This window comes from Panthera leo, chromosome E1 (genome assembly GCF_018350215.1).
Source record: "Panthera leo isolate Ple1 chromosome E1, P.leo_Ple1_pat1.1, whole genome shotgun sequence".
Classification (NCBI taxonomy): Eukaryota; Metazoa; Chordata; class Mammalia; order Carnivora; family Felidae; genus Panthera; species Panthera leo.
This window is the reverse complement of record NC_056692.1, coordinates 61,060,292-61,077,277: the sequence shown is the minus strand read 5'-3', so window position 1 is coordinate 61,077,277 and position 16,986 is coordinate 61,060,292. Positions and strand designations below refer to the sequence as shown.

Sequence of the window (16,986 nt, the reverse complement as noted above, 5' to 3'; positions counted from 1 at the left end):
AAGGGATTTGCCAAAATCATAGTCAATGGCTTACACCGGGAGGGAGTCTGATACCAAGACAGTATATTGTTCTATAAAGAGAGAACCCGGAATGAATACCAAACTCTATTCTGAACAACAAACGCTAAACCTGTCTACGTCCTCGTGAGTGACTCTGATGTTATCCAGTAGCATTAAGGCCTTAGTTCATACTTTACCTCTTTTGAATCACAGAACCTTGAAGATCTCAAAGCCCCACAAAAACAGACACACCTTCCCCCAGAGACGTCACACACAGGAGTGTCATTTCAGACTCGAGTCCCACTGTGGAGACACAGCTGGGAATCAAAGCCTTCGTGCTTATTCTATGTGTCGTCTCGGTGAGCACAGGCCACGTCCAGGAAGGCATGGAACGCGCCTGAATGGCTAGACACCCAGGCACAGGTTCAGCTGGGCAGCACAGGAGGACGAGGCCCAGATAGGAGAGGCCATGTCACCTGCACGGGCCTGATTAGCGGCCTCCTGTGCCGCCTGAGGTGCTGGCCACGCAGGAGGAGAGCGCATGCATGAGCCCCAGCAGGCCCCTCCCACCCCAGACCAACCCCCAGGTGCTGGCCACCAGGGAGGCCAAAGGAAGAGAGCTGCTTCCAACCAAGGGGCCCCAGCACTGATCTTCCTAGTCATCAGACTCTGGGCTTCAAACAGGGCTGAGGAGGGTGGAGACAGCTCAAAAGGGCAGCAGACGCTTGCGGGCACCAGGAAACCTGGAGAAAGGGACGCTCCGATGGGCTGCCCACAGACCTGCTGGTGAATGTGCTTCAGGCCCCGCACTGCCGCGTCGTCCAGGTAGTCTGTGATGGGCCTGCGTGGGTTCAAACACAACAGCTGAGATCCTGAGCACAACAAGCACTAGGGCAGCCCAGGGCTCAGAAAGGCCTGCATCGTGTTCAGGTGCCCCAGCGCCTCCCTCCCCGAACACCTGCAGGGGCTACCCGCCTACAGCAGTGTCCACCTCAAGGAGGGCGGGCATCAGGACCTTCCCGAGCAGCAGCTTGCCGACGATGGAGGTGGGCCTGGGACGGGGACGCAGCCAGGCCTGCCGCAGAGCAGCCAGGACGCCCATCGGAGACTTGGCCCACCAAAGCTGAGGTGAGGGCTCCGGGGCCAGACGAGAACTCACACGGCAGGCTCACTGCTGCCCTGGAAAGGATTGCGGGCACTCGGCCAGCATCCAAGAACCCGACTGTAGGCGGGCTTCCCGCCACTCCCTAACCGCGAGGGGGACTCTGTGCCTAGACCGACTGTACGAACAGGCGCTGAACACTGAAGCCTGCTCTCTTCCGCGAGTCTGGGACGTTAGTCCACACCAGGCAGTGGCCACCCACATCCCACCCCCAAGAAAACCCCGCGCACTGGTCTCCCTGACCTGACCTGCCCTGGTGGACACCTCACCACGCCGTCACACCCCATGCATCCCCTGCGGCCGCACGGGGCAGGGCTCCAGCTCGCACCTGGTCTCTGCTCGACCACAGAGAGCACTGCCATAGACACCGAGTCCTCGGCCTGGCCCACAGGTGCCATTTCACCCCGACGTGGATGTCAGGAAGGCTGTGTGACATTGTGTATCTGAGCCATGGCGCACAGTGGGGCGAATAGGACCCAAACCCCGGTGCTTGCCGCCAGCACCTGCCCCGGCGGACCCCAGGGGATCACGCAGAGCGAGCCGATGGGATTACAACAGTGTCCAGGAACCAGATTACAGACACTGCAGTTGTTGGGAGTTTTTACTTGTGTGCAAGAAAGAAAAGCAGAAATCCACGTAGCAGCCCTGCCAACTCACAAAGCGTGGCATGCGGGGAGCTCCCCCACTGACCCGACTCCACGTGCTCTCCCGTTCTGTTAGAACCGGCCAACTGGAGACGTCCTCGGGGGGAAACGTCTACATTTACACTCTCTGATATTTTTTTTTTTTAATTTTTTTTTAATGTTTATTTATTTTTGAGACAGAGAGAGACAGAGCATGAACGGGGGAGGGTCAGAGAGAGGGAGACACAGAATCCAAAACAGGCTCCAGGCTCCGAGCTGTCAGCACAGAGCCCGACGCGGGGCTCGAACTCACGGACCGTGAGATCGTGACCTGAGCCGAAGTCGGCCGCTTAACCGACTGAGCCACCCAGGCGCCCCTACACTCTCTGATATTTTAAACGATGAAAAGTGAGGTGAGCAAAGACCACTAAGCATATGGCCTACTGGGCGCCATCTCTGACAACGCATCTGCTCCTGTCACCGCCTCAAGACCCCCAGAGCAATGAGGAAACAAAGAAAACAGCTACTGAACACCCAGGCGCTTGCCGGCTCCCACTAGAGACAGACACAGCTCATCAGAGAGAAGACACGACAGACTTCGTCAGATAAAACATGGGAGGACCCAAAGATTCAGTGACACTGTCACAAATAAACACAGGTGGAGGTGGATGGGGTTCCAGGCTCGCGACCACAGTGGTTCCATGGGACCGCAGTGCTTCCCCTACCTGTCCTCCTGCACCGCGAGTCTGTACAGGCCACGGGTGACCTCCGCACAGGCGAGCACAGCCCCGTGCCGTGTATGCAGATCCAGACTCTGTGTCATCGACAGCAGACGCGGGAGAACTGCAAAGGACAGGGGCAGGAGGACACGTCAATGAGCGCGCATTAGGAGGACGTGTTGAACTCACAGACAGGATCCAAAGGGGGAGATGTACCCATGGAAAGTTACCTTTGTAAGGGCCACTGGAGCAATATGCCAAACCCTCCTAGACGCCCAGAGAAGTGAGGAGGGACGGGGCGGGGGGGCCTCCCAATCCCCGGGTCCCCCAGACACAGAGCAGGGACGCATGTGAAAAGAGAGAACCAGGTCTCTCCCGTGGCTAAGTGGCCGGCAGTGGCTCCGCCTGGGCACATGCAGGACAGAGGCCAAGCGGCCCGAGCCTACAGTCGTGCACAACCCCACTCAGGCGGGAGCCCTGCCTCCCCTGCCCAGAGCAAAGGAAGCGTCTATGCCTTCGGTGCTCTGGGGACAGAAAGCAGTGTCCCAAGACCCCTAGAGCCTGGTGGAGTGCAGACAAGGGGCCACGTCCACACCAGCCTGGGAAATCACATGCCCCTGAGCCTCAGCTTCCCTGACGCACAAACGCACGGCTGTGGAGGCTGGAAAAGCAAACAGCATCCAAGCCAGAGGCATCCCACATAGGCGCTCAGACGAGGCAGCTGGCAGCAGTCAGGGTTCAAGAGTCAGGGAAATCCCTCACCCTGTTAATGCTCTTTGACTGGGAAGAAAGGACAAGGCTGAGCACCCCTTCATTCAGGCCATGAGGATTATCGATTACAGGTAAATAACAGACTCCTGACAGCACATTTACCCCACGGACTGTGAAGCTGAAAGCCCCTCAGGAACTAACAGCCCCAAAGCTCCATCTTAAGCCCCAGGGCCTGTGAGAGGCACGCAGAAGTCAAGTCGCTAACTCCAAATGAAAAGCCACAATTCAACCACTAGTTACCCCAACAAAAGTCAGCAGGAAGAAGCATGATTTAAAGAAATTTGCACATGGCTCCCCACACTGAAACCAAATGTTATTTTTATTCTGGAATATGGGTTCTTTCCTTAATGGTAACAGGTGTAGTCCCTTTGGACCTGGCTGCTCTACTCTGCAGCTACACCACCCGCAGGGGGCCTAAGCTCAGGCCTCTCCCAGAGGTCGGGAAACAGCACAGCACGCTATTCCCACAGCCAGGAGCTGCCATCCGAAATACGTAAGATATATAACACAATCCATCGGTTCCCTGCAGTAATGGGCCTTGCACCCAGGGCACACAGACTGCCATGCACACAGCACCCGTCCTCAGAGAGGCCACGGCAGCTGGTTCTGTTCTGTCCCCTGATTAAGCACAGCCCAGTCCCTCACTCACACACTTCTCAGCAAGAAAGAAACACAACGTCGTTCTCAGCCCTCCACACCCTACAGTGGCCTGTCCTCAGCTCCTGCCTGCTGTGTGCACCTGCGCATCTGCCACGCACACACACGTTCTTGTGTGGCACCAGCAGGGGGGTCTGAGCCTACCTACCGTGAGTGGCGCTGTACTCAGGCGCTCGCTGGGCCAGGTTGTGCAGAGCTTTCGCAGACAGCTCTCTGATGACTCTGGGGGACACGACGGAGAAAACGGTTAGTTCCTTCCTTGTGATGATTCCAGCTTTATCCAACTCATGGAGAGGGGACAGACAATACAGAAGTGTCAACTACCCATTTCGTCAAAACCACCAATAAAAATAAACACAAATGAACAAAAAAGACCCCCTGACTGTAACAAATGAGGACTGGAGACTTTACCAAATGAACCCAAGCCTGCATGGGGCCACAGCCACCCAGCTCGTGGCTGCCCTAGTACCTTAACATTCATGTTCCATTAAACACCAAAAATAACCTTTTTTTTTTATTTTTTTAAAAACGTTTCACTATTTTATTTTTGAGACAGAGAGAGACAGAGCATGAGCGAGGAAGGAGCAGAGAGAGAGAGGGAGACACAGAATCCGAAGCAGGCTCCAGGATCTGAGCTGTTAGCACAGAGCCCGACACAGGGCTCGAACCCACGCACTGTGAGATCATGACCTGAGCCGAAGTCGGACACTTAACCAACTGAGCCACCCAGGCGCCCCAAACACTAAAAGTAACCTTAACAGTAGCCCCGCAAGGTCCTGAAAGCCTCGCTCCAAATTCTTTGGAGGCAGATGCTATCCCTACCCCCCACTGATGAAAAAGTATAGAATCAGTCACTCTTTACAACCTAGTGCAGCTCTGTCTACGGGCCCTGTCCCCGTGCTTTATTTAGTAAAACCACCTTTTTGCACTAAAACCATCTCGAGAATTCTTTCTTAGCCATTCGCTCTCGAACCCCACTTCATCATTTCACCAACAGGACTGAAAGAAGAAATGAGCGTCCTGACAACAGCTCAGGAGTTGAGTCTGAAACCACAGGTAACACATTTGCAATTCTGGCTTTAAATACCCGAGGACTAACAGGTTAATTAACCAATTTCCCCCAGGCTCAGTGCACAGGATTTGTGCTCTGTGAGAGGTATTGCAGCTAGGCCTCAAGTGTCAGAAACCCACACAACTCAGGAAGATCGCCTGCAAGGGACCCAGGAGAGAGGCCACACCTACTCCAGCGGCACACAGACGCACCCGTCTCCCGTCTCCCGAGGACGGCCCCACCTCACCAGGAGAGCGGCAGACACCAAGGCTGCTTCCCCGCACGTGGCCGTGGTCCTCGGGGCAGAGGTTGGACCACATTCCCCGGCAGATCAGAAAGAGCTTTCTGCAAGTAACACCCACACTAAAAGAGGGTTCTAGACATACAACGGTCACCTGCCATCCTTCAGCTCTACGGTCTGTACCGCCGTACCAAGCCTTCTCGTGACAAAATCAATCTCGTCTTCCCAGGGGCAGTAACAGCTGTGGGGAGCATGGGCTCTCTTGTTTTCTGGACTGCGCTGGGAGCCCTCCCTCCGAAGAGACACTTAACTGCCTGTGAAATGCTAAGATGCCTAGAAATGGCTACGCAGTCAGGAAAGAGCCGCAAAAGCCTGCTCGCCTCCAGGAGGCAGCCGAGACGGCCACACGGAGCGGCATCAGGCAGGAGGGGCCGTCCAGGGAGCGCTTGGGGAAGGGCTCCTCACATCCACAGGAGGCAGCCTGCCCTCCGTCACACAGCAATACGGCAGCGTCCCCACGGGGGCCTTGACACACCTGACACAAGTGACGGAGGCCTCCGGAGGGAAAACTGGACACAGACCATTAACCAACACGTCAGGCATGAAGACCGAACTCCTATCACTCCTCAGAAGTTATCTTAAAATACAAACTCTACAATGAGAAAATGTACTAAAGGCCTACCTCAATTTAACTTCCTCTCTGGAAGAAAATAGTTCTTATTTGACAGATGATCTGGTACAATGCACCACGAAATTACACAAACACAAAGACACAAAACTTACCCATCCCAGTGGTTGATCTTCATGGTCACCAGGTGGTCTATCATTGGCTGAGTGTACTCAGGAAAGCCGGCAATAAACGTGCTGAAAAGAGAGATCAGAGGGGTGAGGCGGGAAGGGGTGGGAGCCCCCATGCACGCGTGTGGGAAGCCGTGCAGCCACTTCAACAATTTGGCAGTTTCTTTTCAAGTTAAATGTACAGAAATCCCCTTGCCAAGTATTTGCCCAGGGGAAGCAAGGCTACACGTCCACACAAAGATGTCCAAACAAAGGTTCACGGCAGCTGTACTCATCACAGCCAACACCTCAGAACAGCCTAGATGTCTAGACCGGGTGAGCTAATAGTGAGCTGCAGAAGAACCACGAGACAGAAGACACCAGCAAGAGAGAGGAGCAAGCTACTGGCACACACACACACGTAACGACATGAGCGTCCGTCCTTCCTGATCCCGCTCGTGAGACCTTCTACAAAAGGCATCAGCAGCCCAGTGACAGGCAGAGGGGCACTGGGCCGAGGCGGCTCACCCTCCACGACTTGACGGAGGCACCAGTCACCCAGGCACCTGCACTGTCAGCTCTCACTGGGAAGTACACTTCATCCATGGATAGCAGATGGGGTGTAAGTTATGCCTCACAAATAAAAGTTACATCTAGTGAAAACACCGTAGGAGAATTAAAAACAAGAATCTCCAAGTGGGACAGGCCTCTCTAGTTCTGACTCAAAACCCAGCAGCCATGAAGACTGGTACATTCAAAAGCAAAACCAAAAAGCAAAAGTGTCTGCCGAGAAAAACATACCATAAACAAAGTCAAAAGATAAAAATGGACTCAGAAAAAATACCAGCAACTGTTATCACAAACATGAGACTTCTTTAAAATAAACTTCTTTCAAATCCATAAGAAAACACCATCACCTGGTAGGAAAATCCTCAGACCATTTACAGAGAAGAAAATTGACACAGCCCACGTTCAGCCTCCTTCCATGGGAGACAGAAAGAAAACTTCCGTCCATCTGTCAGACTGCCCAAGTCAGGGGCAGGGGGTGGGGGAGTGTAGCTGTTGTTGGAAGGATCTAGAAGGATCTAGAAACATTGCTGTGAGCACCATTCTGATGCAGCTTCTATGGACCACGACGGGCATCATCCAGGAAACTTGAAACATAAAGATCCAGCAACTCCACTTGTCTCAATTCATTCAGATATAATCACACAGGTGAGAGATCCCGAGCACAGAGATGCTCACTTCACATCGTTTCTAACAGTGAAAGACTAGACAGAAGCCAGTGGCCAGGAGGGGACAGCATGCAGTTTACACCCTACGTGCGCGTACGGGACGCTCCCGTGACACAGGACGAGGAGACGATGCGTGGTGTACGTGCAGCACGTCGGCCCGAGGCGTGCATAACCTGCTGTGCGGGACGGTAAACCCAGACGCTGCCCGATTCCTCACAGCCGCACGTCACCTTCTGACCAGTGCTCCGCTGACGAGCACGAAAGCTGTGCCGCTGTTCAGCGTGCACAGAAGGAAGTCCACACACCCACGTGTGTGACACAAACGGAACCTCTCTAGGAGACACCAGAGACTGATGGGGCCGCAGGGATGGAACTAGGATGCCGCAAGAACAGTCACCTGCACCTTATGAACTGTAGGCCACGCCCTTGCATCACCTACTCCAAAATGCACTTTACACGTCATGCCTCTGGGACCCCCGATCAATTATGCATACTGTCTAAATCTGCCACGCCATCCACACAACCCCGCCATGGACATAGCCATCGGCCACGTGCTACATGGTGGCTGAGAGACAAAGTGGATGGCACAGCGGGCCTAGAGGGGGAAATACGTAGATGCTAGCTGTGTAGGCACGTGTGTGCACATGTGCGAGGTGAACACAGGTGCCGTGTGGACATGTGTGTGCTACAAGGTGCCAGACTGGAGAGGGTGGGGTCAGGAACATGTTTGCTCTGGATGTGAAAGAAAGAAAAGTGAGGGCTTCTCCAGAGGTGAGAGGGATTGAGAGACCCTCTAACGGTGAGAAAACAGATAATGTCAGGAGGAAAAACAGAAAAATCAGGACAGTGGAAAAGCGGTCAGAGAAAGGAGCCAAGATGCAACCCCTGGACCCCCATCACCAAAGGGGCCCCTGGGACTGCCAGACAGGCCAACATCCATGATCAGTGGCCTCACGGGAAGAAACAGACAGAGGCTGGCCACCTAAGTTCTGGCCGAGCCCCGGGACCAGGTAATGGCTGAGCGTGGGGAGCACACACGACTGGAGCCACCCCCCGGTGCCCAGCACTCCCTGAGCACCCGGGGTCTGCAGGGGGGGCATCGGTAGAGGGTGGACAGCAGGGGCTTGGCCGGTGTCGGGACAGTAAGAGCTGGGCCAAAGGGGTGGCTGAGGGGATCGGCAGGACGAGGAGCATTTGAGGACTATTAGGGACACAGAAGTGACAGAAGTAGGTCACCAAGCGGATGCGGGGAAGGACACAGGAGGAGAAGCACAGCTGTGTGGGTGGCGTGCCGTCCACTGAGCTAGGAAGCAGAGAAGGAGATGGTTTGCTCTGAGGGCTCCTTAGTGTGAAGAACTTGTATGACAGGAATGTGCAAATTACTGGAAAGCAAAATATGACAAAATGTATCTCAAGAAGGATGCACAGAACCACAGATGTCAGAAATCTGCTAGGGAAACTTCCAGCAGCAAAACACACACAACAGGAAGTGCTAGCAACCGCTGGTTGTGTCCCGACAGAAACAGCCCTGTGTTCACACATCAACATCAAAGGGGCTCGAGTGGCCACCCGCCAGTGAGTAGGGGACAAGGGACAGCAGAACTCCATACATGGTGAAGCCAGATGCAAAAGTGAACACACCACATGACTCCATTTGCACCGATTCCAGAAAAGGCAGGCTGGGTGGGCACAGGAGGCAACTCAGAGCTGCCAGGACCGGGGCGCCAGCAACTTCCTAGAGTGATGGAGACACACCCTGCGTCGACTGCAGAGGGGACCATCACCAGCCAAAACCCACATTTTACGGAGGTGAGTATTCCTATATGGAAATTGTATGTAATGAAATAGGTGTACAAAAATAAATGTGACTTTAAAAAAAAAAAAAAAAAAGGTTTATCTCAGGAATACACAGGATACTAGAAGAACAAGTCACAGGTAGGAAAACATTTGTAGATTATTTATCTGAAAAAGGACTTGTATCCAGGGTATACAAAGAATTCTCAAATTCTCAGTAGGAAGGAAACCCGATAAATAGGCAAAAGATTTGTCAAATAAGCCCCTGAAAGACCCTCAAAGTCATCAGGAAAACACAGATTGATAAGCTGTTGCTCTGGCACATGCACGAAGACGGCTGCAATGAGGAAGCCGGGCCACACTGAGGGCGGCTGCAGGGTGGGGGGCATGTGAAAAGGGGCCACCACCTCAGAAAGCTGGCAGTTTCTTAGAAAGTTAGGGTCCAGCTGTTCCACACCTAGGCATTCAACCCAAAGCAGCAAAAGCACTCGTCCACAGACAGGCGGGCACACAGGCGTCCACTGCTGCTTCATCTGTAGCAGCCCCAAACCGGAGGCCCCCCCCCCCCACCGCGATGTCCCTCAGCGGGAGCAGATGTGGTATGTCCATGCGACGGAACACGGGTCGGTAACAAAGGAATGACCGAGTCGCCAGTACCCGAGTAAAGGAGGCAGCACAAACTCCATCCCCATCACTTAAGAAAATGCAAACCAACCCAGTGACGAGCAGACCTACGTGGGGAAGGAGCCCAGGGAAACTCTGGGTGTGGCGACAGAGTCAGAGTGTACGTGCGAGGCGTGCAGTGTCCTTGTGCCTCGACACTTTAACAAAGCTGCCGAAGTAAAAATAAAGGGGGGGGTTGTGCTTGCTGCTGTGCCCCATCTGACGATCTTCACTGCCACCTTCAACTTCCTTCCATTCCTCACCTCCAGGAGAATCAATTTCTGAGGGGTCCTGACTGACCCCATCCTGTGAGTGACCTGTCAAACTGCGCTCCAGGACTCAAGACGATGAGAACCCTCCCTGTGGCTCGAAGCCCCCCACTACACCCACACTGGGCCCTACTGACCCCTCACCATCCCTACCGGGCTGTCCCCCTGACACCAGGCCCTCTGCCACACACCCCATACCCCTCCCCGACACCACCCAGGCCGACAGCAGGACGCTGTCCTCACTGACTGCTTCTCATCCAAACACACGTTTGAGTATCAGACGCACCATTAAAGAACACGCCCTGATCAGGATTAAGTTTTGCCAAACATCTCTATGACATGCAGACAACTATAATTAAAACATGTAAGTCTCAGACCAGCTTAGAAACCTTAACAACAAGAAAAATATGCCAAGGCTAAAAACTGATTATTTTATCCAGGAAGCTCAGGGAAAAGTGGTAAATTCTCTACATAAAATATATATTCAAATATTAACAAGGAAAACGGAACAAAAGCAGGAAAGAATTGATAGGGTGCCAAAGACCATCAAATGTTGAGAAAAGATGAAAACGATGCTAAAAAATATAGTGTGTTTGCTCAAAGACTTATTTTTTTCAAATGTTTATTTCTAAGAGAGAGAGAGAGAGAGAGAGAGAGAGAATCTGAAGGAGGCCCCAGGCTCCAAGCTGTCAGCACAGAGCCCAACACGGGGCTCAAACTCCCAAACCACAAGATCATGACCTGAGCCCAAGTCAGATGCTCAACGGACTGCGCCACCAGGCACCCCTGGTCAAAGACTCTCTTTGAGAAAGAGGCCAAATGCTACATTTTTAAAAGAACATCTGTGCATGCAGGTCATGGAGAAATGGAACTTCTGCATGGTCTGTACAGCAAGGGTGCTCAAGAGCCCACCCTTAGGGTGCAGAGTGGTCAACTCGTGTTCAAGGCAACAAACCACTGACAAGCCAGGCCCTTCCCGTGCAGGCGCTGCATTGAGGAACCAAGACAAGTGAGGTGCTTCACAGCACAGAGACCACAGGTGCAAGTCTGCGTGGGGATGTTAAATATTCACTCCTTGACCTGATCTCTCAAACACCTTTCTACTCACATCTCATAAACAACCCAGATATACCTTTACCTTGGGAAACACATTTTGCTGGAAAGAAAAAACAGAAACAAACAAGAAACAAGCCTGATTTATTCTCTTTGAATTGGGTCCAAGCCAAAATCTAGTATAAGTGAGTTTATTTCCCCCAGCTATATTCACAGAGGTGAACGCTTTTTGGGTGTCTGGACTATATAATCCCACCCTCCCCCAGTCTCCCCCTCCCCAAGTGAATTAGATTAGGGATGGGCAGAGTCAGGCTAAACCAATCAGGACAAGTCTTGGGAATCTGGATTTGAGACTAAGCAACAGGTCTCAGGAGAAACAGTCCCTTCTAACCCAAGATTTCATCCTGAGAAACTCAGTGTGTCTGTGGCAGCCGGCAGAAAACGTGTTCCACGAAGGCAACACAGAGGCAGCACACGCACACAATGGGGCAGCCAGGAGGAAAGAATGGCCAGGGACAGGGCTCGCTCCAACTGTCATCCTTGAAACTGTTAGCACCCCTTTAAAAAGCAAATAAAACCTCTCACAGGCAGATCCCGCACCCCTCCCAGGCCACCCAGGCCCGCCACTGTCCCTTTGGATTAGTTTGCACTTTCTAGAGTTTTATATAAATAGAATCCCACCCCAGGCACCCGGTCCGATCAACAGGGAAACAAAAGTTTTGGGAGCACTTCCAACCCATACACAAATTACATCACTCTTAGCGAAACTTCCAGGATGGGGAAGGAAAAATGTGACGTCTAAATCAAAGGGAGTATTATATTTGTGATGAACATTAATAACTTACCTTATAACCAGGAAGCAGTTAGCTCTGTTGCCAACAGCAAAGTAGTCGGCTGCAGTCAAAATATCGATCCCGTGAGGGAAAGTGCCCTACAGATCAGGCGGGAGAAGGGGACAGAAATGACGTGAGTGAGGAGGTGCTCTTCCAGGAGGCCAACCGTCATATTCACACACACTCATGCTTAGGTAGAGAGGGTACACTGGGGACAGACGGCAGAAAGCTAACCGTCTCGGGCTAGGCGCTGTGCTAATGCTTTGTGAACCACTCAAAAATATTTAATTTTTTCTCAAACAACTCAAACATTTTCAACTTTAAAATGTTTAAGACCTTCTCTGAACCGCACACCACAAAAATCATCAGGTTTCAACAGTCCAGGCACACCTCATTTAATGCGCTTTACGGCTACCACGTTTTTTACAAATGGAAGGTGTGTGGCCACCCTGTGCCGAAGGTCTGCCAGCACCGTCTGCTCACTTTGGGTCTGTGTGTTACACTCTGGCAGTTCTCACAAACACATCACTAAAAACCTCATCCCAGTTCGGGGAGTTTCCATGTCGGCAAGGCCACACCCTCTTTCTCCGACGTTCCCACCAAACAGCAGGACACTGCTGTGTGCAGAGCTGGGGCGCCCTGGGCCCACACCAGACTCTGCTCCTTTTGAAGTCTGTGGCTCCCCCACCCCTGTGCTATGGGCACGCTGCTTTCTCGGTGGACGTGGAGAGGGAGAGGGAACCCCCTCCCTGGAGTACTGGCTCCTGGCTGATCCCCTAAACTTATACCATGATTAAGGCCTTTCCTCTCCCTTACGGTCCACCCAACCCGAGTGTCCCCACAGAAAAAGACATGGCAACGGCCATGCTCCAGACCACCCTGTGTCTGGGCCGGGGCTCTGCCCACGGCAGGCTGGAAGCCAGGCGCAGGGAGAAGCCACTCTCTCCTGGGTGCTGACATTGGGGTGCCCAGAGCCCCCCCAGTTCAGCTTCCAGCAGGCTCCTTGACTACAGCGGTCCTCCCACCCACCCCTGACACTTCGCCAGGCAGAGAGCCTTCTGGAGCTCTCCCTACCTGCTGCCCCAACACACCAAAGCGTACCCCTCAGCCGGCCAGCTCTCCCTAGGGAACCGCTTCCTTCTAAGTTTCCAGGGCCCCAGGTGGATGTGCATTAAGTGACTCCCTAGCACACTGGTCTCAGCCGCCTTCAAGCCGGGGAGGAAAGGGAGAGGCCCTGAGGTGGCAGAGATGCTCGAGAGTGAAGCACAAACCAGCTGCGAAAGCGAGACCGCGCTGCCTCCCTGGGTGGATTCCAAGGAGAACTTCCCACCTAGAACCAAACGTCACCTCCCCTGTGGAAGCAGAAGGGTCAGCCCCCACCCTGGTCCCCTGGCGGCCCCAGAGAACACTGACTAAACCAGATACCGCGGACCCAGGGTGCAGAACCCAGGGCCCCCTGGTTCTGCAACAAGGATCCTCATGGACGTGGGGGCACCTGCGAGGGCGCTTTCCTCTCAGACATCTGACAGTGAGCCTTGGAATGCTTGTCTTTTCCCTGAGGCTTCCCTCCCCGAAGAAGGACTGCCTTTCTAGCTCCTGAGCGAGCCTTCTGCATGGGGCTCCCCTCAGGCCCTGCAGCCTGACTCCCGCCCCCCCAAGTCCCGGATGTCTGTCTCTGTCTGTCCCCCCAACACCATCCACTGATGCCCTCACCTACAATACATTCCTCCTTCAGCCCACACCCCCTCCTGGGGCTTTGACCAGAGTTCAGTTCAGTGTCTCCTGCAACAGGACCCACCTCCTGCCCATTCTCCCCCAGGCCAGCACACGTCCCAGGGTGGCCATTGGCACACGCAGCGTGAATGACTCAATGATAAGGCCACACCACCCATCCGAGGCTGACCAGTCACGAGAGGTTCAGGACCAGGGGGCACAATGGTGCTGGTTTACACAGAGAGAGGCCACAGGGTCAATGGCTTCCAGAAGCTGGCTCCTACCACACGCGGGATGGGCAGTGATCACATGTCTGTCCCTGAGAAGCCTGGTTCCTCCACCCAGATGCCTCTCACATTCACAGGCAACTGCTGAAATCAGGTGGCAGTGCATAGGCACTGATCTCTGATCACTGATGTCTGTGTATGTGTGAAATTACTTACACATTCGAGGTTCCCATAAGACACACTACTATTTAAAACTTGCGTCAACTCTGCTCTGGATAACCTCATGAGCGGGTCTGTGACCAGACATCACTGAGTTAAATATTAGCTTATTTTAGGTAAATTCTTTACCCACATCCAGCAACACAAGAAGCTACCCGGTTTGCAGCTCCAATGTTCCTACTGCTAAATCTACAGGCAGTTTTAGGAATTAAGACCTCACAAAGTAACCATACCTGTCTTCCCACATTCTCCTGGAAAGCGGCCTAAGGAAAAGAAGAACAAACAGAGCAGGTGAGTTAGTTTGCGTTTATCAGGAGAGAAACTCAAAACAAACGCGGTACAGCACAAATGACCCATGGCTTTATTTTTTTTCAGTAAAAGTCCTCATTGTTGGCGGATCAGAGCCTCAAGGGTACTTGTCATTCTGTCTCTAAGTCCCAGTGCTTTTTTAAACCATCATTCAGGAATTCAAGCTTATAAAATCAGACACATCCTGAAAAACGACTTTTAGGCGTGAATGCCAGCTTCTCACTGATGCCTACTTCAAGGCCCTAGATAGGGGTGTGAGGACAGAGTCAAATCAGTCGGTTAAATCAAAGCCCAACACACAATCCTCCTCCTGGGAACTCTGTGACAGAAGCTGGCAATGGTGAACAGAAATGGCTCACCTCCCCCCTCCGCACCCCACCCAACCACCCCTGCTACAGATAAGCCCAGCCTCGAACACAGGCCCAGAGGTCAAAATACTTAAACAGAATGAAGTGTCTTTACGTGCTTTCTTTAAAATGCCTGTTCGCGTCCCTGGTGGCTCCCCCTCCCGTACCTCCACCTGCTCTGCAGAGGTGTGACAGCCAGGCCGTCTGAGTAGTGACAACAGCAAGGCCTGTGCCTCCCTGTCCACCACCCAGCGGGTACCCCCGACTGTGCTCTCCCCAGAGTTCCCTGCCAGAGCAGGATTCAAGTGGGGAGCAACCGTCAGCACGTGACAGGTCGGAGGACAGAAGTTAGGGTGGCCCTGGGAGGGCACACATGCAGGTGTGCAGAAAGGAACTCGAGAGACCGCAGCACAGAGACCCAAGTCTGCCCCAAACCAGCACCTCTGGCAGGTCTCCCAGAAATCCAGAACCGGTCGTCTCCAGGCCCTCCTGCAGCTTTTACACTGCGAGGAGGGAGACTCGGTGTTTGCTATGTACTATTTTGAAACTTTTGCAATAAATTTATTAAAGAAAATATTTGAGGGGCGCCTGGGTGAGCATCCGACTGCGGCTCAGGTCATGATCTCACAGTTTGTGAATTCTAGCCTTGTAACAGGCTCTGTGCTATCAGTGCAGAATCTGCTTCAGATCCTCTCTCCCCCTCTCTCTGTCCCTCCCCTACTCGTGTGGGCATTCATTCATTCTCTCTCTCTCAAAAATACATAAACATTAAAAAAAATTAAAAAAAAGAAAATAAGAAATAAAAATGAAATCAACAAAAAAAAAAAAAAACAAAAAAACAATGGAAGTAAGATATAACATCAATTTACATAACATGCAGAATTTAGGAACACATTTACCATTCTGATGACTTCATCAAAAAGGTAAAAAATCATAGAAGATTTGCGTGGAAAAGCACAGCCCTGGAACAGGTAAAGCAGTCTTGAACAAGAGTGGTGAGGAACCTGAGGGTTGAGTGAGCACGTGGACACAGACAGACACACAGAAGGGTGCAACAGAACAGAAAAACAGAGAACACCTTTAGGACCGGGGCCAGGCCATGAATTCTGAGACTGGACACCAAAAACACATTCCATACAGAAAAAAAGTGACAAATTAATCGCATCAAACTTTAAAACTCCTGGTCTATGCCCTGCGTGGTCAGGAGGACAGAAGCCACCAGCTGGAGGAAGGCCCACGAGCCACAAGCCAACGAGGGCAGCCCTTGCATCTGGAGCTTAACAAAGTCCACACAACAAGACACACACCAGCCAATGAGGAAACAATCTGAAAGATGCCCAGATGGTTTCACCACAGAAGAGACACAGGGGCAAAAACAACGGGGGCGGGGGGCACATAAAACCACAGTGCGGCATCACCACACACGCCATGGGACCAGCCATCGGACGGCAACCCCGAAGGCCGGCGAGGCTGTGGGAGAACTGGATCCCCGACAGATCGCCAGCGGGAAAGTGAGACGGCCCGTCCCCTGGGGGACACAGGGCTAAACATGCAACTACCATCAACCTGCCGTGGTGCTCCTGGTGTTTATCCAGGAGAAAGAGAAGTCACGTTCACACAAAAAGCTGAACACTGCTCACAGCAGCTTAGTTCTGGAAACAATGTAAAACCAGATGCAACCCAGAGTCCTACGACATGCAAATGATTCGCACAGCTGTGGCTCTGCTGGCACCAGGGCCGACCAGCAAGGAGCAGGAGGGGGCTGTCGGCCCAGCCGGAGCCCAGAGGGACCTGCAGGGGTCACACTCTGGGTGACTCCATCCATGCGACATGGAAGCAAAAAGTTGGAGAGTCACAACACAGGGACTTAAGAGGCCAAACACCAGATACAGTGTTGAACCCAAGACTGCAGAACTTTTAGCTACATGTGGACTTTCAGGACAGTCAGTGTAACTATGGATGAAGCAAGGCTCCCAGGCCCCCTCTCTCTCCTCACCTGAACCTCCTAGGGGCAAACACCGGGCCGCCCGTCTGCACTGCTCCCTCCTTCCTGGCAGAGGGACAAGTTCTCTCAAAACACTGACGTGTTTGGGGGCTGTTGAGCACCTTCCAACGTGCAAAGCAACTAACACTGAACAGAACCGCTATGTGACTGTAAGTGTTTCACAGATTCACAAATGTGTTTGCCCTAATTAACCAGGCTGGTCTCCATTCTGCCACCCTACCCAGATCCTCACGGGCCCGGCGTGAAGGCTGAAAACAACAGGCATCGAGGCCCCACAGCGCCTGGCACAATGGCCCTTCTACCATCACCATCACTGAC

At 52.8% G+C, this 16,986-nt stretch overlaps 1 protein-coding gene across 1 annotated transcript in view; it reads right to left on the bottom strand.

Moving 5' to 3' along the window:
* Positions 1–16,986, bottom strand: part of TBCD (tubulin folding cofactor D) — a 159,110-nt gene that overhangs the window by 35,554 nt on the left and 106,570 nt on the right. The window contains 6 exon segments of the mRNA XM_042916798.1: positions 781–841; positions 2,511–2,628; positions 4,081–4,154; positions 6,008–6,088; positions 11,861–11,946; positions 14,241–14,270. Coding sequence (XP_042772732.1) covers positions 781–841; positions 2,511–2,628; positions 4,081–4,154; positions 6,008–6,088; positions 11,861–11,946; positions 14,241–14,270 — 450 coding nt within the window.